The sequence below is a fragment of the Belonocnema kinseyi genome, chromosome 2, assembly GCF_010883055.1.
Source record: "Belonocnema kinseyi isolate 2016_QV_RU_SX_M_011 chromosome 2, B_treatae_v1, whole genome shotgun sequence".
Taxonomy (NCBI): Eukaryota; Metazoa; Arthropoda; class Insecta; order Hymenoptera; family Cynipidae; genus Belonocnema; species Belonocnema kinseyi.
The window spans coordinates 81,065,627-81,089,479 of record NC_046658.1 but is presented as its reverse complement, the minus strand read 5'-3'; the positions used below and the strand labels follow the sequence as shown (position 1 = coordinate 81,089,479).

General features: G+C 25.8%; 2 protein-coding genes across 3 annotated transcripts; both read right to left on the bottom strand.

The window, feature by feature from the left end:
• Nucleotides 1–1,888: 1,888 nt before the first annotated feature.
• LOC117167469 (m7GpppN-mRNA hydrolase) lies at nt 1,889–14,815 on the bottom strand. 2 transcript variants are annotated; one of them, XM_033352435.1, is made up of 5 exons: nt 14,594–14,815; nt 11,318–11,965; nt 6,137–6,269; nt 5,791–6,049; nt 1,889–2,619 (listed from the first exon to the last, which is right to left on the bottom strand). In XM_033352435.1, exons 1-5 carry the CDS (start codon nt 14,638–14,640, stop codon nt 2,411–2,413), a joined length of 1,296 nt encoding a protein of 431 aa, XP_033208326.1. In that variant the 5' UTR covers nt 14,641–14,815; the 3' UTR covers nt 1,889–2,410. The 2 variants fall into 2 exon arrangements, with proteins under 2 accessions (XP_033208326.1, XP_033208327.1); XM_033352436.1 differs by having other exon boundaries at nt 14,723–14,815.
• An 864-nt stretch (nt 14,816–15,679) lies between these two features.
• Nucleotides 15,680–23,679, bottom strand: LOC117167470 (probable phosphomevalonate kinase). Its single transcript, XM_033352437.1, has 5 exons — nt 23,670–23,679; nt 23,381–23,590; nt 20,437–20,642; nt 20,007–20,156; nt 15,680–16,008 (listed from the first exon to the last, which is right to left on the bottom strand). Exons 2-5 carry the CDS (start codon nt 23,515–23,517, stop codon nt 15,887–15,889), a joined length of 615 nt encoding a protein of 204 aa, XP_033208328.1. The 5' UTR covers nt 23,518–23,590; nt 23,670–23,679; the 3' UTR covers nt 15,680–15,886.
• Between the last annotated feature and the right edge of the window lie 174 nt (nt 23,680–23,853).

Sequence of the window (23,853 nt, the reverse complement as noted above, 5' to 3'; positions counted from 1 at the left end):
AGTAGAAACCCCGTAAAAATAGAGGAAATTACGAAATTTTTCACGGATTTAACAAAAAATGGAACAGTTAAATTTTCAGTTAAAAAATTAACTTCCAAACAAAACTAAAAACAAATTTTTGACAAAATAGTTAAATTTTCGAACAATGATGAATTTTCAACTAAAAAGATTTATCTTCAACTGAAAGTTCAATTTTAAACCAAAAAGATCAATTCTCAACTAAAAGAATAAATATTTAATTGGAATAGTTGAATTTTCTACCAAAAAGAAAAAAAATTTAACATAATACATGAACTTTCAACTAAAAAGGATAAATTTGCAACCAAAAATTGAATAGTTAAATTTTCATTTAAAACCCCAATTTTCAATAAAAATGATGGAATATTCAATACGATTAGTTTAATTTTCAATTTTAAAAATTAATATTCAATTTTAAAAAGGAGTTTCCAACAAAATAGTTAAATTTTCATTTAAAAAATTAAATGTTAGCAACAAAAATGATTTTTAACAAAAAGTTAAATTTCCAATCAAAGATATAAGTTTTCAATTAAAATTAAGAATCTTCGACCACACAAATTAATTTTTAACAAATGAGTTTAACTTTCAACCAAAGATAGATTTTCAACTTAAATTATGGAACATTTAATTTAATTAGTTAAATTTTATTTTAAAAAAATTAATTTTTCAATAAAAAACGAATTTTCAACAAAATACTTAAATTTTTAACAATAAAAAATGCGAATTTTCAACAAGGGCTGAATTTGCGACTAAAAAAGATTTTTCAGTTAAGAGAGAAAAAATAGCAACCAAATTGTTGAATTTTGAATTTCTCAATTAAAATATTGGACTATTTAACATGATTACTTCAATTTTCAGTTTAAGTAAAATTATTTTTCAACAAAAGAAATTAATTTTCAATTAAACCTATGAGTCTTCAAACATAAAAAAATAATTCCCAACAAAGAGTTTAACTTTTAACCAAGTAGTTGAATATTCCCATGGAATAGATGGATTTTCGACCAAAATTATGGAACATTCAATTGGTATAGTTACATTTTCAGTGAAAAAACTACTTTTCAACTCAACAAATAAATGTTTAACTGAATAGTTACATTTTCAATTATCATATTTAAGTTTTAAGTTAAAAAATATATAATTTTTAACCAAAAAATACGAATTTTCAACCATTTTCAACATAGAAACAATTATTCAGACAAAAGAGAAAAAAATGGCAACATGACTATTGAATTTTGAAGCAAAAAGATGAATTTTCGACGAAGATTAATTGTCTACCAAAAAGACCGAATTTTCAACAAAATATATGATTTTTCAACCAAATAGCTTGAATTTTCATCTCAAAAGGATCAATTTGGAAGCAAAAATAGGATTAAATTTTCAGTTACAAAAATTAATTTCCAGCCAAAAAAATACTATTTTTTAACGAAATAATTAAATTCAGTAACTCCAGTATTATAAAGCAACTTTTATAAATGTAAAAAATGTTTTTTAAAAATTTTATTTTACAACTTCAAACAAAGCTCTCAAAAAATTACTTGTCTTTAAAATTCCCCGGCATTTCCAGGGTTTTCAAATAAGGGACACGCTGTAAATGTATTCATTTAAATAAAAAAATTAAATTAAATAAAAAAAAGGGGAAGAAAAAGAAAGAATCCCTCAATTCCCTTCTTGAGAAAAAAGGGAAGGAAATTTTCTCTTTTTAATTTTAATGGATAAATTTAAGAGTGTATTATCCAAATTTGTCCTTGGATTGTTTATTTTTTAATTTTCAAGAATTTCGTATTCAAATAATGGTTTTGATCTACAATTTAAGAATGTAATATACCGATTGGTTCTCTTCCTAGCGAAAGTTTCAATAATAGCTCAATTGTAAAATGTATGAAAAATAATTTATTAAATGAATGAGTGACATCTTGTTCGAAATATGTAAAATAAAAGTGTACGAATATTTATAACATTAATGTTATTATACACCATGTGCATGGAGTTAGGGTAGAATACAAAATCAAATTAGCCATAGTTTTTTCGCCGAGTTAAGAATCACGAGTAAAACTTAGGTTTACGATAAACTCGATAAAAAAAAAGTACCGTCGAGACAAAAGTCTGAGATTGTGCGAAATCCTTATATAAAATAAATCTTTCTCAATGATTAACGGAGAATAACAAAATCTATACTTCTTAAAACAAAAAAGGATACCACTTTCCTTCACGTTTTTCTCATACTCTTGTCAGCAAAATGTACGTTCTTCATATCGATTTGAAAATCATTCAAATAATACTTTTAAATATCTCGACAAAACCCGCGAAGTATTTGCTACAAAAAATAATATCACTGCAAATTTTGTAGATCACAGGTATCTTCTCCTAAAACTCGCCGAGCAGAGGTTTAGGTTTATAGGCAATTAAGAATAACCTTCTTATCAAATTTGAAATGCGCCCATATTCTAGTTCGAAATTCGCTTTTCGAAAAGTTTATTACGTCATTTGGCGATGAAGTTCCTTGCCTGCCAGCAGAAAAAGGTGACTTGATTGTTTTCAGTTCGGGATTCGATTTTCGAGTAGGCTCCCCGAATAATTGAGACTTCAAGTTTCCCTTGTCACCTATAAATAATTTATCCAATTTGAGAAGGATTCTTAGGTTTCAAATTAAAGTTACACTAGAAAAAACAAACAATATTGCGCAAGCCCTAAAAAAAATTAACAATAAAAAGTTATATTTCATACAAAAAATATTAACAAGCATATCTGCACTAAGAGACCGTACTTAAATTACGTCCTTCACTCATGTACGTAATTTTTTTTTTAATTAAAAAAATGTCTTCTGAAGATTATCACTTTTGTTATACATTTTTTATTATTTGGTTTAAAATTTAAAAATTTTCTTAAAGACATGATTTTTGGTTGCAAATTCAACTGTTTTGTTAAAGGTTCGTCTTCTTGGGATAGAAATTGAACTTTTTTCGAAGAACATTAACCTTTTGTTTAAAATTCTTTTTTTTTACTGAAAAGTCAAATGAAACCTTTTTTTTGATGAAAACTATTTTTTCAGTATAAATATTCCATCTTTCTTGGAAAAATTCAACTGTTCCATTGAAAATTAAACTATTTCTCAGAAAATTCACTTTTTTTTAAAGTTCTATTTTTGTGTTGACAAGTGAAATTAAAACCTTTTTTGGATGAAAATTCAACACTTTTTTTTTAAATTTGTCTTTTTGATTTAAACATTCACCTGTTTTAGCAGAATTTTCATTTTTCTTGGACAAAAATCCAACTGTTTGTTTGGAAATTTAACAATCTTCTTAAAAAGTGTTAATTTTTAGTTAAAAATTCGAGTATTTAGCAGAAACTGAACTTATTGTTTCCCATTCTTATTTTAGTCTTAGAAAATGAACCTGGAATCTTCTTTCGATACAAATATAACTATTTTGTTTAAAGTTTATTTTTGTTTCATCTCTCTAAGAAGAAATGTAATCTTTCTTGAATAAAAATTCATCTGTTGGCTTAAAAATTCAACCTCTCCTTTAAAAGTTTGTCCTTTTGATTTTTACGTTTCCCTGTTTTATCACAAATTACATCTTTCTTGGATAAAAATGCAACTATTTGGTTGAAAATTTAACAATTTTGTTGAACAGTCGTACTTTTCGTTGAAAATTCTGCGGTTTGTTAAAAATTTAACTACTATTTCGTAAAAAAATTACTTTTTGTTTAAATTTATTATTTTGGTGTTGCAAAGAAAACTGAAATCTTTTCGGGATGAAAATTCAATATTTAAAAATTATTATTTTTTAATTCATAATTCATCTGTTTCAAAAGAAATGTTATCTTTCTGGGAAAGAAATGCAACTATTTGGTTGAAAATTAAACTATTTCGTTAAAGTCATACTTTTTGGTTAAAAATTCTACTTTTTGTTAAAAAAATTAGAACTATTTCATAAAAAATTTACTTTTAGTTTCGAATTTTCATTTTCTTATTGAAGAATGAACTGAAAACTTTTCTAAGTAAAATTTCAACATTTAAAAAAAATGTGTCGTTTTTTTGTTAAAAATTCATCAGTTTGGTACAAATTTCATCTTTCTTGAATAAAAATGCAACTATTTAGTAGAGAACTCAACTATCCTGTTAAAAACTTATCCTTTTTTGTTGAAAAAAATTCGTCTTTTTGGATAGAAAATTCAATTTTCCCGCAGAAACTTATTTTTTGTTAAAAAATTCACATTTTCATCTTGAAAAGTTAATTAGAATCTTTTTTGGATGAAAATTCAACCATCTCTTTTAAGAGAACTGTAATCTTTTTTTGGATAAAAATGCAACTATTTAATAAAGAATTGAACAATTTTGTTAAAAAGTCATCCTTTTTGGTTAAAATTCGTCTTTTTGTATTAAAATTTCATATTTTTATAGTGAAAAGTAAACTGAAATATTTTTTAACAGAAAATTCAAGTTTTTTTTTTAAATTATCTTTTTAATTTAAAAATGCATCTGTTTTAGTAGAAAACTTTTTGTTTTAAGATTTCCTTGAATCACTTTGCGAAGAAATCATTTATTTCCATAAATATTTATATTTTTAATTGAAACTTCATCTCTTTGGTTGAAAGTTGAACTATTTTGTTAAACAATAAAAAAAAACTTTTTGTAAATTAATTTTTAAACTGAAAACGTAACTTCTATTTGTTTAAGATTAATCTTCCTCAGTTGAAAATTCTCCTTTTTTAGAAAAAAAAATCATTTTCTTGGTTTGAAATTTCATGTTTGCTGGATAAAAATGTATCAGTTTGGTGGAAATTTAATGTTTTCTGAAAAGTCATATTTTTCGTTTGAAAATTCAATATTTGTAGAGAAAATTCATCTTTTCGTTTGAAGGTTCAACAATTTAGATAAAATTTTATTTCTTTCTTGAGTGAAAAATCTTTTTTTTTTTGTTGAAAACTCGTCTATTTTTGTTAAAATTTTTTTTCATAAATTACATCTTTTTAAATTCAAATATAAATTATGACACTCTTTTATTCGAAGTTTATCTTTTTAGATTGAAAATTAAACTAGTATGTTCAAAATTTAATTATATTGTTGTAAATTCAAGTATTCTGTTAAAAAATCATCTTTTATACTAGAAAAGACATTTTTTTGTTTTAAATAAATTAATAAATTTGAAAATATTAAATTTGTATTTGAAATACTGTTTTGCTCCGTTTATAAATGATTCTATGTTAAAAATATTAAAAGATTAAAATGCTGGTATTTGAATGTTAACGATTGAAGAAAATGAAAAATTAGTCAAGGAAAAATCAGGGAATTTTGAAAATGAATTTCTCTTATTCTACCAGCAATAACTAGCAAAACATTTCTGAAAGCTAAAAATTACATACAGTAAGAGGGGGGGGGGGGCTTGGAAAGGACCTATAATCCGTTACGAAATTGAAGTACGGCCCCTTAAATCTTTTGCGAATCTTTGTTCTTCTGAATTTAAAGATGAAAATAACTTTATTTGTAAATTAAAAATTCTACTAACAAGAAGAGCTGGCAAGATGTGCGTCGCCGATTCTACTCGGCGACGCACATCTCTTTGTGAATTGAAACCAACCGGAAAGTGTGAAATAAATTAAGTCTAAATATTAAGAAAAATTGTGCCATCCAGATTCGTGATTTGTGTTAAATTTAAAGAAATATAATTCTAAGACATTGATTTAAATAACAGGGTCATATTTTCTTAAAGATATTTTTGAATCCAGGAAGATAAATGAATTAGGATGAAGTAATTCAACTGATGCTCCTACCTTTTAATTCTTTTCCTCCTGGGTGTTTCTTGGCAGAATGAATCGTCGGATCGTTAAAAACCATCGACTGAAGACGTGGAGGACTTTCCGTCAATTGTTTAGCAAGCAAGGCGGGTGTTTGATCGTTGTTCGGATCGCCAAACAAATTACGTTTGAACGCACTCTTCGCGATCATGTTTTTATTTTCGTGAACACTCCTGCGACTTCGAGCTGGAGAAGTGTTCGTTTGACGAGCATTTCTCAAGTCTGATAATTCACTCTGTAATTTGTTAAACATAATGTTAATACAGAGAATATACAAATTGTATATATATATATATAAGAGATGAAAATAAACAAAGTTTACTTGAGAAATCATCTGCTGCTGTCGTTTACTCTTTGAGACATTTTCGACATCACCAACAGACTTATGTCGGTGTCTACGCGCTGGCACATTCTTTTCACGTTGTTGCTTTTCTTGAACCCAACGTTTCATTCGTCTATATGTAAGAATTGTTTTAATTAGATGTCAATTTCAGGCCCCGGACTAGTTGGAGAAATAATACAGGGTGGCCGTTTCAATCACAGAAAAAAAATCCCGTTTCTTATCTTGTTGTCTTATTACCTTTATTATTTTTTTAATAAAAAAATCGAACTATAAAGCTAAAAATTTATCCATTTAATGTAATATAATAATCTGAGCTGCAAATCATTTAAAATAAATCTAAGCCAGAAATATTAATAATCGAACGATTACATTTTTGTTATAAACTAAACACATCTTAAATTAGAAGTTAAATTATTTTTATTTTAAATACACTAAAAATCCATTAAAAACTTCTACATTTTATTTTTAAATCTCCAAACATCTAAATGTTATTTTATATTTTTTTCAAATTCCAAATTATTTCGGATTTTTTTCAGAACTTCTAAACATCTTTTAAAATTATTCGAATTATTCCTAAAAGTTTTTTTAAATTCCGCAAAGTATAAATATTTAATTAAAATCTTCCAGATTAATTTTTAGCAATATTTTTAAATTTTTTTAAATATGGTCTTCAAATCAATTTTTGGAAAATAAAATGTAATGTTCAATTTTTCTAGGAATCTTAAGAAAATATTTTTTATTCTTTTAAAGCCTTTCAAAATTTTTTGAAAAGCCTTTAAATTTTTGGTTCGAAATCTGCAAAAATCTAAATTTTGATTTAAATTAGGCCCTGGACTGTTAGCACCGGACTTCCAGTAAGAATAGCGAGATTTTTTCGGTATACGCAAACACTTTCTTCAAATTATTTGAGACCATTTTAAAGTAACTTTGAATCTTTTCAGTCCCTTTAAATATCTCTTCAACTAACGCGAATTTTTTCCAGGAATAATTCGTGTTCAATATTTATTATACATCAAAATTTAACAATTTTACTCGCGATTAACATTTTTATAAATAGAAAAAATAAAATTGAGACGTTCATAGTTTAGTTTTTTTCTTTAGTTTTGAATATTTAATTTATATTTACTGATTTTAAATGAACAGTCAAATATTTCTAAATATTAGGCAATTCTTTTTCCTAATTACAAAATTTTAATTTTTAAATTGTTACATTTTAGACTAAAACAGTATTTCAAATTTAGTAAAAGCCTTTACTTATGAATATATTATTTTTTAAGCTATTTTAAAATTGAAAATAGTTTATACAGTTTCAATCAGGCGTTTACATTTCTTCAACTACTAAGATTTACAATTAAAACAGTTTAATTTTTAGTGTTACAATCTGAAAATTCCTAAATTTTTAACAGATTGTGAATAGCCTTATAGAATCAATTACTATTATACAATTATTCAAGTCTTTTTTTATTCAAAATTGTAGATTTCAATCGCTTCTAATTTTTAATTTCTTAAAGTTGAATTTAAAAATTCTTTAAATTAAAAATGTTCGCTTGAAAATTAAAATGTGAAACGGTAAATTTGAAATTGAAAGAATGTCGAATCACGCTTTGTAATCTGAATGATTTAGTAAAAAAAGATAACAATTCGACTAATTAATATTAAAAACTGTTAAAATCAATCTTTGACAGATTTTTTTGTAAATAAAATGCCCTAAAATCTTTAAAATCCGTTGAAAACCATGAAATCTTAGTATTTTTTAAGACCCTATAAATCCCTCAAATATTGTAAAAGTTTCTATGATCTTACGAAACTTTTAAAAATATGAGGAAATTCCTCGAAATATTTTTAAATGCACTAATACCTTGAAATATGCAATTTATTTAAAAATTCATTTTGAAATTATTGTATTTTTTGAAATATTTTTAAATGCCATGAAAACTTTGAAATTCGAGACATTTTTTTAAATCACATAATATCTAGAAATATGCAATATGTTTCAAAATTGCTTCAAAAATGATTAAATCCTCTGAAGTCCCGCAAAATCAATTTATGGAATCTTCGAAATGTTCTGAAATTATTTAGAAATTTGGTTTTGAGATCTCTTGAAATTTTCTATAATCCTTCTAAATTCTTTGAAATATCATGAAATTCCTAGGAATGCTTTAAAATACACTAATATTCTTTAAATTCCTTTAAAATTGTTGTAATCCCTTGAAATCTTTTAAATATAAATAATATCCTGGATAGTCTTTTAAAATCCTTTAAGATTTTCTGAAATCTTGCGAAATTCTTTAAAACCCCATCAATATTTACAAACCTCATTGAATTTCTTAAAAGTAAAGAAGTTTTTCAAATCCTTTGAAATTCCCTGCAATCTTTTAAAGTATCCTGAAAGCTTCAAAATCCACTGAAATCTATTTAAATCCTCTCAAATCTCTGGAAAACTCTCCAAATTTTTTCAAATATTTCACAAATTTATAAAAATTTCTTATAATCTTATGGAACCTTATAATTTTTTTTGAAATACTAAGAATCCTTCAAATATTATATAATTCTCTTAATACCTTTAAATTTCGTAGAATTTTTTTAACTCTTGAAATTTTTTATAATCCTGCGAAATTTTTTGAAATCTCATGAAAATCCTCGAAATCTTTTAAATTACACTACTAACTATTGTTTAAAATCCTTAGAAATTATAGTAATCCCTTAAATCTTGTGAAATCTTGAAATATTTTTTGAAATTCCGTAAAATATCTTGAAATCTGCAATATCTTTCAAAATTCGTTCAAAAATGACAGAAACCTCTGAAATCCCGTTAAATTTTTCCAAAATCAGATATGCTCTTTTTAAAATCGCTTAATACGTATCTTTGATTTGTTAATTCATTGAAAGCTTTAAAATACCCTAAAAGCTGTGAAATCCGTTGAAATCCATTCAAGTCAATTGAAAACTTCAATTTCTTAAAAAATGTTGAACCTTTAATCTTACGTTTTTAATAAATTTCCTCGCAATATTTTAACACACGCTAATTTTCTATTAAATCCTAGGCAATTTTTGACATCATGTAAAATATCTTGAAATCTATAATATCTCAAAATTCCTTCAAAAATGACGAAATCCTCTCAAATTTCGTAAAATCTGATGAGGGCCTTGAAAATCCGTTAATATCTTTGATATATATTTTTTAATTCCTTGAAAAATTTAAAATCCACTGATATTCTCTGAAATAACTGGATAATTCTCAAATTAAATCCCTTGAAACCGGAATCTTCTCATTTCTTTTGAAAATCCTATAAATGAAATTCTTTATAACCTCGTGAAATTCTTTGGAATCTTTTTAAACACATTACTACGAGTATTCTTTAAAATTCTTTGAAATTTTTGTAATCCCTTAAATCTTCACCCCATGAAATCCCATGAAATCCGTGGAAACCACTTAAAATTTAATTTCGTTCATTTCCCAAAGTTCTCTAGAAATTCCATAAAATCCCTTTAAATTGTTGACACCCTTTTAAAATTCCTTAAAATCTTGTAAAATACCCTAAAATCTATCAAATTCTTTGAAATCCAGTGCAATTATTATAGTTCTTGAATATCCTATAAAATCTGGTAGGCCTGATAAAATCCCTACACATATTGTGAAATCCCGAGAACTATCTTAAAATTATTATCTTCAAACCTCTACAAAAATGAAATCCCTTGAAATAGTTTTAAATTTTGATTTTTGAGATAGTGGATGTGTTTTTTTTTTTGGTCAATCGAGTAATTTAAGAAAATAGTAGCATTAGTGTAATATTTTTTCAGAATAGTATTATAATAGTTTCCGAGTTAGAAAAAAGTATCTGCAATTAATTTTTAGCAGCAGATATAAACTTACTGACTGTATGGTGTAATTAAACTATCACAGAATGCCCATTGATTTTTAGGAACGAAATTCAAGGTCTATTCCAAAAATGTTTAAAGAAAGCATAATCATAAATAAACAAATTCTCATCTTTTGGCGAATATAAGTTGTCTTAAACATTTTTGGGAATTCGCTGAAGTACCTTGAAGCACTTAAAATCTTTGCGAAATCTTTTGGGATCTTTTTAACGTTATATAAAATATTTGACATATTTAAAATCCTTTAAATCTTTCTGAATTTCTTTAAATCATTGAAATGTCTGTGAAAGCTTTCTTTAATCTTTGTTTTTGAAATCTTTTGTGTTAGTTTGAAATCACTGAAATATTTTGAAACCTTCTCAAATTTGTTTACACCTTTTGAAATAGTTTAACATCTTTAAAATATTAATAAATCATTAAATCATTCTTTATATTTTTTAAATCTTTTGAAACCATAGAAATCTAGTTTACTGTAACCCTTTTAAAATCTTTTGAAAGTTTTTAAATCTTTGGTAAATTTGTGTAGTCAATAATATTTGTCAAATCTTTAAATATATTTGTCAAATTTTTCTTAAATATTTGTTTGAGAAATCTTTTTATTTCGTTGAAATCATTCAATTATTTGAAATCTTGCAATAAGTAAAATATCTAGAAATCTTCTAAAATGTTTTGAAACATTTTGAAATAGTTCCAAACCTTCCAAATGTTTTCAAATCTCTAAAGTCTGGTGTACTGTAGTCTTTTTCAATGTTGTTGAAATCCTTTAAATCTTTTAAGTTTTAAAAGCTTCGTGAAATAGTTCAATATTTGAAATCTTGTGTAAACGCCTTTTTAAAATTTTTATAAAATGTTCGAAATCATTTTAAATATTTTGAAATCTCTGAATTTTTTTTTAAACATTTTGAAATCTTTAGTAATATTTTGTAATCTGGTGCACGCTGAAAATCCGAGTGGTGAAATCCTTGGAAAATTCGTTATATGACCATGGCTCATTCTAATTCTGAAACTGAATTACCATAGAAATGTTCAGCTAATTTTTAAAATAATTTTTAAGTTGAATGTCATGAAAAAATGTATACTTTAACATTCCATATTAGCGGAGAAGAATTTAAAATCATTAAAAATTATTCACAATATTAAAGTTACTTATCGAATTTCCATACAATCACTGTTTAAAAGAAAGAAAAATGAATACAAGGTTCTCGTGAAAAATTGACAGAGATTTCCAGGTTTTCAAGGTCGCTGGACACCCTGCATCAATCCATCTTTTTTGTTACTTACTTTACAAAGGGAACAACCATAAAAAAAGCATTTGGTCCAACTCCCATCTTAACTTTCGGAGTCATGTCTTTTTTGTTGCTGGGCAAGTCGGCCAGTGCGAACCACTCAATATTTTTTATTTCCTTGCGCGTCAGTGGTTGAAATTTCGTATCTTTTTGAACACCGGAAATAATATAGAGCCTCACAAGCTGATCGTTAATAATTGACTCAATGTACTCATTTTTATCAATCAGATTAGAAATATCAAAACCTGTTTCTTCTAGAACTTCACGAACTGCACAATGAGAGGGATCTTCGTCCTCATTTACTTTTCCTTTCGGGAAACCCCAACTGCTTTTGGCCCAATAACTTTGGACGAGAAGCACTTTGGTCAGATCTTCATTTAAAACAATAGCTCCGAAAGTTGGGACGTTTTGCTTGTATTCTCTCCACTGATCGATTATTGAATCAATCTTAGCCAGATGTCGTTTTAGAAAATGAATGTGCTGGAACATGTGCGTGGCAAATTCTTTCATGCCACATGATTTTAGCTTTGAGTTTTCTTCCGCACAGTAAAAATCTAAGTAAAACCAGTGTGCCAATTCAATTTGAAAGCAAATGCGAACTAGATCCTTCCTTTCCTCTTCGGGAACGTTGATAATGAAGCGGCTGTAATTGGGTACATGCTTATGTGATAATAACGAAAAAATCAATTTCTTAAAGCTTAAAATTTATACTACATAATTATTCATCAAGTAGAGAAAAATGGTTTCATTAACTTACATTAAAAAAAGAACCTAGTTGCAAATAACTTTTCGAGTAATGTTAATATAATGTTAATATCTATGGGAATAATAGCAGAATAAATGCTTTTAAATATATTGCAATTTCAACCAAATGATTGATTTTTCAATAACAAAAGAAAACTAAATTTCTATCAAACATTCGCGAGTTTATTATAAATGATATTCTTTTTAGTTTCTCGGAATTTAATGAATATTAGAAGATATTCTGAAATATTTTAGCACGATAGATTAATTAAATAATTAATAACACTGAAAAAATAATCATTTCTTGCATTTGTCTCTAAATTCCATGAATTTGAATAATAATTCAAAACAATTTTTATTTGATCTATTTATACATAAACTTCAGTAAATATTTAGGTTAAATTATGTGGATACTATATTACACTCAAATTAAACCGCGTCAAATTCCTAACTTTTTCAAGTAGGAATTTGGATTTTCGAACAGATAGATGAATTTTCAACAAAAAATATTAATTTTCTACAGAAAAACGATTTGAAGAAAATACATTAATTCTCAATTTAACAGTTCAATTTTCATCTGAAAAAGATCAATTTTAAAACAAATGGCTGAATTTTTAACTAAAAAATATCAGTTTTCAATCAAAAATGGAATGTTTAAACTTCCAATTAAAAAAATTAATTTTCCACCAAAAAAAAAGACAACTACATTTTTTAAACAAATTTAATTTAACTTTGAACCAAGCAGTTTTATTTTCCACCTAAAAGATGAATTAATTACTAAAATGATCAATATATCATTGCAATACTTGGACTATTAAGGAAAAAAATAATTTTCGAACAAATTACTTAATACATTTTATCTAATCAAAACCATAACATCGAAAAAAATGGAATAGTTGATCTTAAACAAAAAAGATGAATTCTCAACTGAAATGACCAATCGTTAACTAGAATATTTTATTTTTAACGAGAGAGATTAATTTTTAATTAAAAACATAAAATGTCAACCAAAAATTGAATATTTTTTCGAGTAAAAAATTTATGTTTAACCAAAGAAATGAATTTTCAACTAAAAGGATGTCATTTTCAATTGGAATAGTTGCATTTTCGATTTAAAAAATACTAATTTGCAACAAAAGTAAGTGAGGAATTTTCAACTAAAATGATAAATCTACAACTGCTTTGTTGAATTTGATACCAAAACAATTATTTTTAACTACAATACTTAGTCTAACTAGAATCGTTAAATTTCCAACAAAAAGATTAATTTTCAACCCAGAAGATTAATTAATATGCCGGAAGCATATTTAGCGCACTTTAGCAGCACTTTTGTATAAGGGCTTGTTTTTTAATGTTAAGGGATGGTTTTGGAAAATTGATTTTGGGGTCACTGGAGAGCCTAAAATGAGCCCTCAGTTCTGATGTCCTCACTTTTATAGTTAGATCATATTCATTTTTTAGGGTAGTTTTTGAAAAAATTCGCCAGGGCCAATGCACAAGCTTTAAATGAGCCCTTAATTCATGTCAAAGAAAGCAGTTGATATAAAAAATATAATATAATATAAGCATGCATTTCTTTGAAAAAATTCGGAGCCTAAAATTTTGCTTCTAAGTAATTAATGAGTCCTTAATTATGGCATAGGTCATACATTGTCTGGAAAGAAGTAGAAACAACATTTTACAAAACCTTCGCTATTTTCGCTGGGGAGTGATAAGTAAAATAATAATTTGTTTTTAATTAATGATACTGCCAATTTTTAAAAGTTTTGCAAATTTTATAATTTTCAGATCTCGACATTTTTAAAACTTGCTACCCAAAATCGCAACCTTCGCTGGAACTTTAGGAGTCGAATTGCAAAAAAATTTAACAATAATTTACAAAAGGATAATTTGCGTTATGTATTTATTTTTGCAAAGCATACAATAGCCTCTTCTCAATAAAAAAAAATCAGAAACACTATTTTGCAGAACCTTTAGTATTTTCGTTGGAGAGTGATTAACAAAATAATAATTTGTTTATCATTAATAATGTGGCCGTATCACGAACGATTAGCAAATTTAATACAGGGTAGAGTGTGTTTATAATTACTCATTTTAGTTTGCAAAATGTTTTGAATTTTTGTAGAGCAATAGGGGCAAATTTTTCAAATTAACAACTATAAATTTTTTTGAAGGCCTTCGCAACTTTGTTCATTGACTAGCTATTTCCACTGGTATAAGTGTGCATGCAAAATAATGAGACACAAGCCCAGCAAAAGTGAATTTTATTATGCTAGACGTCTGAAGAAACTCATTTTAAAAATCTATAGAAACCAATTTTCTGTGTTAAATGTTCAATATATACAAAAGAGAATTGGATTGCCTAACCTCAAAATTCTCCCAACAAAAAAGAATACATTTAGCGCTAAAGTTTACATATTTTTCACTCTTTTTATTATAAAACAAAGAATAATCCTTTTTCTTTCATTACGCCAAAAAATAATACTACTTGATGATTATTATTCATAAATAAACACAAAAATCAGACCTGCTCAAGTCATCGAGAATGTCTAAGGGTATTGAGTGTTCCGACATTGTGATAAAAGTTCCTTTTTCTCTTTTTTTTACGACGAGATAATAAAATACCTCTATTAATATTTAAAGGAGTTCAACGAACCAAACAAATAAGACCTTCAAGTTTAGTTTGTGTAAAAATTCACCGACAATTCGTCACTTTGTTCTGCATTCCACTTGCTGTGTTGTTATCGGTTTCGAGTCATGCGCACTACATTGCATGTAGCGGGAAATTCAACTGAATTCTTAATAAATTTTTAAAGACACGATATACTGTTGAAGGATCTACAATTTATTTGTATAGTAATTTTTAATAGTTCATACAAAAAAATCTATAAAAATAGTTAAAATCCATTTTGGCAGGTATTCATGTTTAAAAAAAGAAAATTGACCAATTTTACTTCAGTAAAGAAATAAATTAAATATCCTTCTATCATAAATAATATTAAATTTTTATTGTGATATTTTGACATTTAAAATTCAAATATTCCAAAAATTTACCAATTTTGTAGTTTAAGTTTCAAAAATACAATTTTTTAATTTATATTCAAAAGAATGTTTGATACTAATATGAAAATGTTTAAAATGATTTTTATGTTGTTTTTTCTATTCTTTTTAACAAATGTAATTTAACTTAAATTAGCCACCCAATAAACAATGTCTAGGTGTTATCCTTTTAAAAAATTCGCCCAAATGAAATATATACTTTATGCTAATATCAAGTTCGAAATACTGTTAAAAAATATTATTTTAAAACTGATTGATAAGCAACACAACAAATAACTTGAGGATTCAAATAATTATGTACATGGAATTTGTTTATTATTTGCCTCCTTGAAATTTGAACATCAAAAAAGTCTCCAGGGAAACTACGAGAAATAGATTTAGAAAAAGATATTGTCTGAAGATAAAAATACTATAATTTTTTTCAGTATTTTAAGAACATTTCCTTTTTTGTATACAAATTACGTTTGAAGGCTTTTTTATTTTGCATATTATTTATACAATATTTATTTCAAGTTTTAGAAAGTTCATAAAAATGTGTGAGCAAAAAAAAACGTTAGAAACCAGGTTTTTTTAAACATTAAAAATATTATAAATTCTGTGGTCTAATAAAATTAATAATAATATTTTTTTTATTTAAAAATGCGCCTTTCATCAAATGTGCCTCGCGCGTCCTGTAGCTTATAAATTATTCACATAAATTAACAAAATATTTAAGAAAATTTATAGATATTTTATACCAGTAATTTATGAATTGACGTATTCAATTAATAAGTTCTAAAATCTTGTCTAATATATCTTCCACATTTTCAGTCTCGTTACGTAAATGTAGATTCCAGTTATTCACGCCATCCAAATCACATTCCGTCTCCATGTCGTCTATCCCTATAAAGAAATAATTTTTTTAAACCTTCAAAATAAAATCTTACTGATGTATATTTTATTCAATTCCTTTGGGAACGTTCATTAATTACTCAGGTCGATTTTTTAAATTTCATATTTTTTACTCAATATACGAAAAATATATCAATTTTTCTTTCACTTTTAACGAGGTTTCAAGAAATTTCAAAAGACTAGAATGTATTTCAAAGACGTACACAATTTTTAAAAAGTTAAAAAAAAAAATATGCCCGCTGCGTGAGTTCTGAGCCGGTTATATTACTTTGAGAACGGTAACGAGAATGAGAATATAACCGAGAAATAAATTCTCTGAGAATTTATGAGAATCTCAGAATTTATTTTAATTACTAGAAAATTGCATTTTTCGTTAATTTTTTGGTTGCAAATTCAACTCTTTTTTTGAAAGTTTGTCTTTTTTATTTTAAAGTTTACCTGCTTTAGCAGAAATTAAATCTTTTTTATTTTTGATAAAAATGCAATTTTTTGGTTAGAAATTAAGCTATTATACTATTTTCTTGAAAACTTAACTATTTCGTAGAAAATTTACTTTTTGTTTAAAATTGATATTTTGGTGTTGAAAAATGAACTTAAATATTTTCTGGATGAAAGTTGATCTTTTTTGGATAAAAATTCTACTATTTGGTAGAGAATTTAACTATTTTGTTAAAAATTCATCCTTCTTGGTTGACAAATTTGTCTTTTTGGACTGCAAATTCAATTTTTTTCGTAGAAACTTATTTTTTTGTTACAAAAATTCAATTTTTGATGTTACTGAGTTAACTGGAATCTTTTTTGAATGAAAACTCAACTTTTTTTATAATTAAAAATTCTGCTTTAAGATCGTGAAATCTGGACTAAAATCTTTTTCAACAGAAAATTTAACTTTTTTTTGAAATTTTATCTTAATGATTTAAAACTTCATTTGTTATAGAAGAAATCTCCTTTTTTATATGAAAATGCAACTTTTGGATTAAAAATCGTTCTTCTTTGCTTGATAATTCAACTAATTTGTTTAAAACATTTGGTTGAATCGCTTTGTTAAGAAATCAATTTTTTGTTAAAGATTTATATTTTAATTTGAAAACTTATTTCGTTGGTTAAAAGTTTAATTATCTTGTTATAAATGAATCTTTTTTAATGGAAAATTCAACTATTGGGTCAAAGTTAAACTACAATGGTAAAAAAATGTTGTTTATTGAAGGTTTATGTCTTACGTTGAAAATTTAACTGTTTAGTGGAAGATACTTATTTTTTGTTTGTTTAGAATTCATTTTTTAACAGAAAATGAAAGTTTTCAATTTTCTAAGATTGATATTTTTTAGTTAAAAATTCGCGTTTTTTGTGTCAAAAACAACTATTTTTTAGTTTGAAATTTCCTTTTTTTTGCGTAAAAATGCATCAGTTTTGTTTAAAATTAATTTTTTGTTGAACAGTCAAATTTTTTGTTTGAAAATTGAATTTTTATAAAGAAAATTTTTCTCCTGGTTTGAAGGTTTAATAATTTAAATAAACTTTTATTTATTTTTTAAGTAAAAAATTTTCATTTGTTGGAAATTTGTCTTTTTGGTTTTGAAACACTGTAAGTCCGGAATATGTATGAACTAGAAAATAATTTATATTCAACCGCTGATATAACCTGAACAATCAAAATATTGTGAAAAATCATCAATTCTTAAATTCTCTTCAATTCTTTCATATTCTCGGTTATATAACCTGAACTTAAATTCTCGGGAATTTTAAGGCGCGCGTTTACGAAAAATGTAATTTAAACTTCTGAGGAATTATAGCCATAAATTGTAACTGCAAATTTTTTCGAATTGTTTTTAAAGAAGGTTCTCAAAGCACCTATACGGATTTGACAATTACCAAAGCTATCAATTTTATAACATGAGTTTGACCGCAAAATTTATGGGTATAACAAAACAATAAATAAATCAAGAGTACTGTTCCTTATGTTTTTGGGTGAGCTAAATTCGAATGCGTGGTCAAAATTCGAATATTTTGACTTCAAAATTAAATATGGCGGTTTTTTCATACAAAAATAGTGAAAAATGTTAAATTTTTTATTTGTTTAAACAATTAAAAATAATGAACCAATATTATTAAACATTCCAGTAGACCAATAGTAATAATTTTAAGGGGAAAAAAGTGATTTTTCGAAAAAAATATTTAAACAAATTCCAGTTGTTTAAAAAATAAAAAATTAATTAACCAATGATAATAAATATTTCACTAGACCAATATTAAGAATTGTAAGTAAAAAAACAGAATAGTGCTCAAAATTTTGATTTCATGAAGAATTTACTTTTTTGGTTTTAGAGGTGGTTTTCAGGTACTCGTGGGGGTGTGTTAGGGGTGTCAAACCCACATATATGATACATGAAATTCTTCGTGGGATATTTCTCAATAGGCCCCCACATTTCCCCGTCACATTTTTTCAAAACCTAAAAAATTATTCCAAAAACTCAAAAAAGTGATTTCCCCATGCTTTTTACATGGGAAACTTCAAGTAAAAACCAGCACCTGTTAAAATCGAAAAAAAATTAGGGAATTTCTTTATTCGGAATTGGGATGAAATTGGGGGGATTGTTGCCCTCTAAAAAAAAGCGTTTTTGAGCCACCCTAATATACACTACGTACAATCAATCTCAAAAGTCGTCTATCTTTGAAATGGTTTATAAAATCGAAAAAATAGCCATATTATTAATATCTGTAAATATTGACGGAGGCTTTCAAGTACACTTCAGAACAAAATAAATTAGGTTAGAATTGTTTATATAACAGTAGTTATTGATAGGTTTAATTTTTCCTTTCTCTTTAGAGGAAAGTTACAATTCTTATTTAAGCTTATCAAGGCCTTATTTTATTCTTCAAAGGATTCCCTAACTTTATATTTGAATGCATTTTATCAAAAAAATTTAGAAATCATACATTAATTATTTTTATAAATAATGATACTTTAAATATTAACACCGCCCAAATAGAATTTTAGAGAATTCTTCAAAGAAGAGAATTAGATCTTGATTATCGGGATTAAATAAGAATTGTAACCTTTCCCTAAAGATAAAGCGAAATTTAATACACTAAATAACTACTGTGAAATAAACAATTTTAACCTGAATTATTTTGTCTAAAGTACATTTAGAAGCATCCGTCAAGACTTTAATAAATCAATAATAGGTGTCTATTTGTCGATTTTATAAACCACTTTAAAGATTGGCGACTTTTAAGATTGATTGTACGTAGTGTAAATCCTTAAGAAGAATTCTTAAGAAAGATTTCACGAAATTCCAAAGGATTTTCGAATATTATAAAGGATTTTAGGAGATTTCAAAATAAGTCACAGGATTTCGAAACTTTTTAAAGGGTTTTTATGTGATGCCGAAGCATCTTCGCGAATTATGAAGGATATCAGCAGATTTGATGGAATTTCGAACATTTGAAGAGATTTCAGGTTCGAAAATTTCAAGTTGAAGTTCAAGGAATTTAACCGTTTTTTAAATATCTTAATGATTTTTAGAGCTTTTGAAGAATTTTAAAGACTTTCAACGAATTTTAAGGCATTATTTCAAATATTTCCAAAGTATATCCACGGATTACAGGGTTATTATAATATCAAAAGGGTTTTTAGAAGTTTTCAAATCAATTTAAAGGATTTCATGTTATACAGGAGTACGAGTGGCGCCATGAATTTTCGAGGATTTCGAAACATTTAACGGAATTTCAAGAATTTTAACAACATTTTTAAAGATTTTTACTAATTTTAAACGATTATAATACTAGATTTCCACCTAATTTTGAATATTTCAAAGAATTTTCAGAAAATGTAACCATTTAGTAAGGGATTTATAGTTTTTTAAATGAATTGACGGAATTTTAATGGATTGCTAGAATTTCTAGGGATTCCACGAGATCTCATGAAAGGTGTACACTAGATTTAAAGAATGTTTTTAAAAAATAATTGTAATGGAGGCCTCTTTTACCTTGTGTAAAATTCCAACCCCGTTTCCTTCTAACAGTTTCACTGCTACTTATTCGTACAGTTTTACAAATTTCGCCAAAATTATCTAAAAACCATTGAATATCCGTCTTTCTTCTTGCGTCGCTAACTATCCAAATAGGTTTGTCCTCAGCTAAAGAATAATAAAATAAACTGTAAGTTGATAATGAAATCTACTAGTAATTTATCAAATGTAAATAAAATATTTTTATTTAAAAAATCCAGGAATTCTTTCTTGAATGCCTTTATTTGAAATTAATATATAACTAAATAAGTAAGGAGTTTAATTGAAATAAAAATGACTCAGCGATTTGGTAATTTTTCAAACACATTTGAATTTCATTGAAAAGATAATATAATGCTTCATACAAAAATGGATTCTTTATAAATTCAAGATTATTATCATACTTTACCATTGTACATTTCAATAGCTGCTCGACAAAAATATCCGTAATCTTTTTTTCTGGTTTCTTCCCCCCATTTAACCATTTCAAGTCTATATTTCTCCTTATAGGCTCCATCTCCAAGCAGCTGATCAATGTCCAAATTTGAAGTTTTAGCCCAATGAGTTTTTATTGGGCCTGACAATTTTATAATAACACTTTCATCGCTCCCGATTCTAGAAATAATTAATTTTCTGTTTTTAAAATCCCACATAAAAATTGGTTTTAATAATTTATTTAATATTAAACTATTTTTAAGATTCGTACAACAATGATTGCCATGAGCACTTCCATTAACAAGATAACCATGAAACTTTAGTTTCAAAACTCTCTAACTTTTTCCGGTCCAATTTTTAATTTTTCCTGACTAATGATATTTAAAGAACGAAATTCTAATCTTGCAAAACATTCAGAAATCACAGCCCAGAAAGGTTTGTATTCTTAAGACTCTAAGTTGACATATGTTGCATTTTCAAAAAAAAAGTTGAATTTTCAAATAAAGAAGAATAAACTTCCTCCAAAATCTGTTACATTTTCAAACAAATAGTTTACTTTTAAAATTAAAAAATGAATTTTTTAAAAGATAGTTGAATTTTAAATAAGAAAGTTTCTTCTCAAAAAATAAAGATAAATTTTCAAATTAATAATTACATTTTTAACAAAATAGTTTAAATTTCTACAAAAAAAGACGAAATTTCAACAAAGGAGTTAAGTTTTTAAGCAAAAAAGTTCACTTGTTTTATTAATTAAATCACTTTTAAGCACGCAAAAAAATAGTTTTCAACCAAAAAAATTTTAAAAATTTGAAGCAAAAGAGAATTTGCATTTGCAATAAAAAAAGATTAAATTTCAACAAGAACCGGTTGAATTTTCAATAAAACAGTTGAGTTTTCAAGTTAAGAAACGAATTTGTTAGAAGACAGTTGAATTTTTAACCTGGGTAATTTGATTTTAATTAAGACAGTTTGTTTTCAACAAAGAAAGATGCTTTTCAAAATATTAATTAAATTTTTTACTAAATACTTGAATTTTCAACAAAAAAAAAAGATTTTTTACCGAAGGAAATGAAGTTTTTACCAAAAAAGGCAAAATTTCAACAAACGAGTTTAGTTTTTAAGATTAAAAGTTCAGTTGTTTTATAAAACAGTTGTCTTAGCACGAAAAAATATTTGAAGCGAAAGAGAAACAGTTCCAAAAAAAATATTTAAACTTTTAACGAAACAGTTTAATTTTCAATCAAATGTTACATTTGCAAAAGTTATTTTCCGACAAAAAATGCTTAATTAACAAAATTCAACACTTTTATCAATTATTGGAGTCTTCACAAAATCTATGAGGCTTCAATTGAGAAAAATTATTATTTTTACTATTTTTTTTATCGGAATTTTTTTTTGACTGAGATTTGTTTCTATCGACTCTTGAAAAGACTCGCAGTGTTGATCGAAACGTAGAGGATTTCTTTTTTGAAAAACAAATGTTTTTTTAAAACATTTTATTTGACTTTATGTTGACCGTTAGGCCGACCATAAAAGAGATAATTTGCTGAAATATTTAATGAGAATTAACAAAATAGTTATTTTTAACATAAAAATTAAATTTTCAACAAATTACTTGAATTTTGAACCAAATAGTTAATTTTTTAAGCTAAGAGACGATTTTTTTAGAAGACAGTTGAATTTTTAACATGGATAGTTTAATTTGAAACAAAAAAGTTCCTTTTCAACAAAGAAAATGTATTTTCAAAATAATAATTAGATTTTTAACAAAATAGTTGAATTTTGAATAAAGCGGCTGAATTTTCAGTCTACAAAGATGAACTTGCAAATCAAGAAGATAAAACTTCTACAAAGAATAATTGCATTTTCAAGCTAAAAACGAATTTTTTAGTAGACAGTTGAATTTTTAACTAAATAGTTAAATTTTCTACCACGACAAGTTTTCAACAAAATGCATGAATTCTCAAACAAAATGATCATTTTTCAACTGATTAATTTCCTATACAGACAATTTTTCAATAAAATACATGAATTTTGAATCAAATAGTTGAATTTTCCAATTACAAAGAATAACTTTTCAACCAAAATTGGAATAATTCAATTTTCAAATAAAAAATTACTATTAACAAAAAAAAAATTTTCAATCAAAGATGATTATTTAAGGCAGTCTTCTACTTTGAAACGTTTCAGAAAAAGTTATTTTTATGAATTTTTTTGACATTATTAATAATGATTTCGATGCAAGGTTTGTTAGGCTTAAAAAATAAAATTTTAACTATATTTTTTTGTTGCAAAAAACTTTAAAAATAAACCCATGTTGTTATTTTTGCATGTATACAAAGAATCCTAGTTCAGGCAGTTGCTGGAGTCATACTGAATCTAAAACTATTTAATTTTTTTATTTCGGACCGCCCATTCTCGAGATTTTTACAACAGCGCGGACCTACCTACGTTTTGAGGATTTGACGTTGACTGACGCATAAAAAGTGCATAAAATAAATGAAAAATTTTTAAAATGCATTTTTAATAATATGGTTTAACTTTGAACCAAGTAGTTGAATTTTCAACGAAAAAATATTTTTAACATTTTCAACAAAGTAGTTAAATTTTTAAGGAAATCGATGAATTCTTAACTGACATTTTAATCCAGAAATATCATAATTTAAATAAAAAACAGTTGAATTCAACAAAGAGAAACCATTTTTCAACAAAATAGTGGAGCCCTCAACCAAAAACCGATTAATTTACCGACAGTTGCACCTTTAACCAAAAAAGGTTTCTATACTAAAATATTTCTATTTTCAACTCAAAATAAGATCTAATATTTTCACTTTCAGGCTTTAAAAGATTTAGTAGGCCACTGGACTTTGCTTCTTTACAAGATTAAATTATGCTTTATTAAACAAAAGATAAATTACCTCTCATATAATTTATCCGTGATATAATCTTTTCCCGATTTTCTCTTTCCACTAAAGATTAATATATGTGCGGGTTTTGTTGACATTGTTTGATTTTGCGCTCCTCGACGATCAACAGTACTGCTCACGGCAGCCATTTTCGATTTCACTGACGCTCTCGCTTGGATATGCTTTCTCTTTTTATAAACTCATGAATTTAAATAGATAAGTCTGAAAAAATTTTCAATTCATAGTCGATAGTTAAAATGAGAATTATTAATATTTCAAGTGTTCAAAGTCAAGATCTTACATCTACATTCATTCAAGAAAAAAATAACATCTTGCAAAGTTGTAAAATTCTAAGAAAATAATATAATAATATAAATAATGTATCAATATATTTAAAAAAACGACGAAACTTATCGTCTCCTTAGAGTTTATGAAAAAAAAAGAAAAGAAAACGCTGACCGCAATGAGAAACGAGAAAGACTGAA

Excerpts from the sequence above, each read along its gene's own strand:
- LOC117167469 (XM_033352435.1), bottom strand. The coding sequence starts at position 14,640 with ATGTCGGAACACTCAATACCCTTAGACATTCTCGATGACTTGAGCAG. Across the intron at positions 6,050-6,136 it reads AGCAGCAGATGATTTCTCAA|AGTGAATTATCAGACTTGAG; the intron begins GTAAACTTTGTT and ends AACAAATTACAG. Across the intron at positions 2,620-5,790 it reads AGGAGGAAAAGAATTAAAAG|GTGACAAGGGAAACTTGAAG; the intron begins GTAGGAGCATCA and ends AATTATTTATAG.
- LOC117167470 (XM_033352437.1), bottom strand. The coding sequence starts at position 23,517 with ATGGCTGCCGTGAGCAGTACTGTTGATCGTCGAGGAGCGCAAAATCAA. Across the intron at positions 20,157-20,436 it reads AGCTATTGAAATGTACAATG|CTGAGGACAAACCTATTTGG; the intron begins GTAAAGTATGAT and ends ATTATTCTTTAG. Across the intron at positions 16,009-20,006 it reads GGGTTGGAATTTTACACAAG|GGATAGACGACATGGAGACG; the intron begins GTAAAAGAGGCC and ends ATTTCTTTATAG.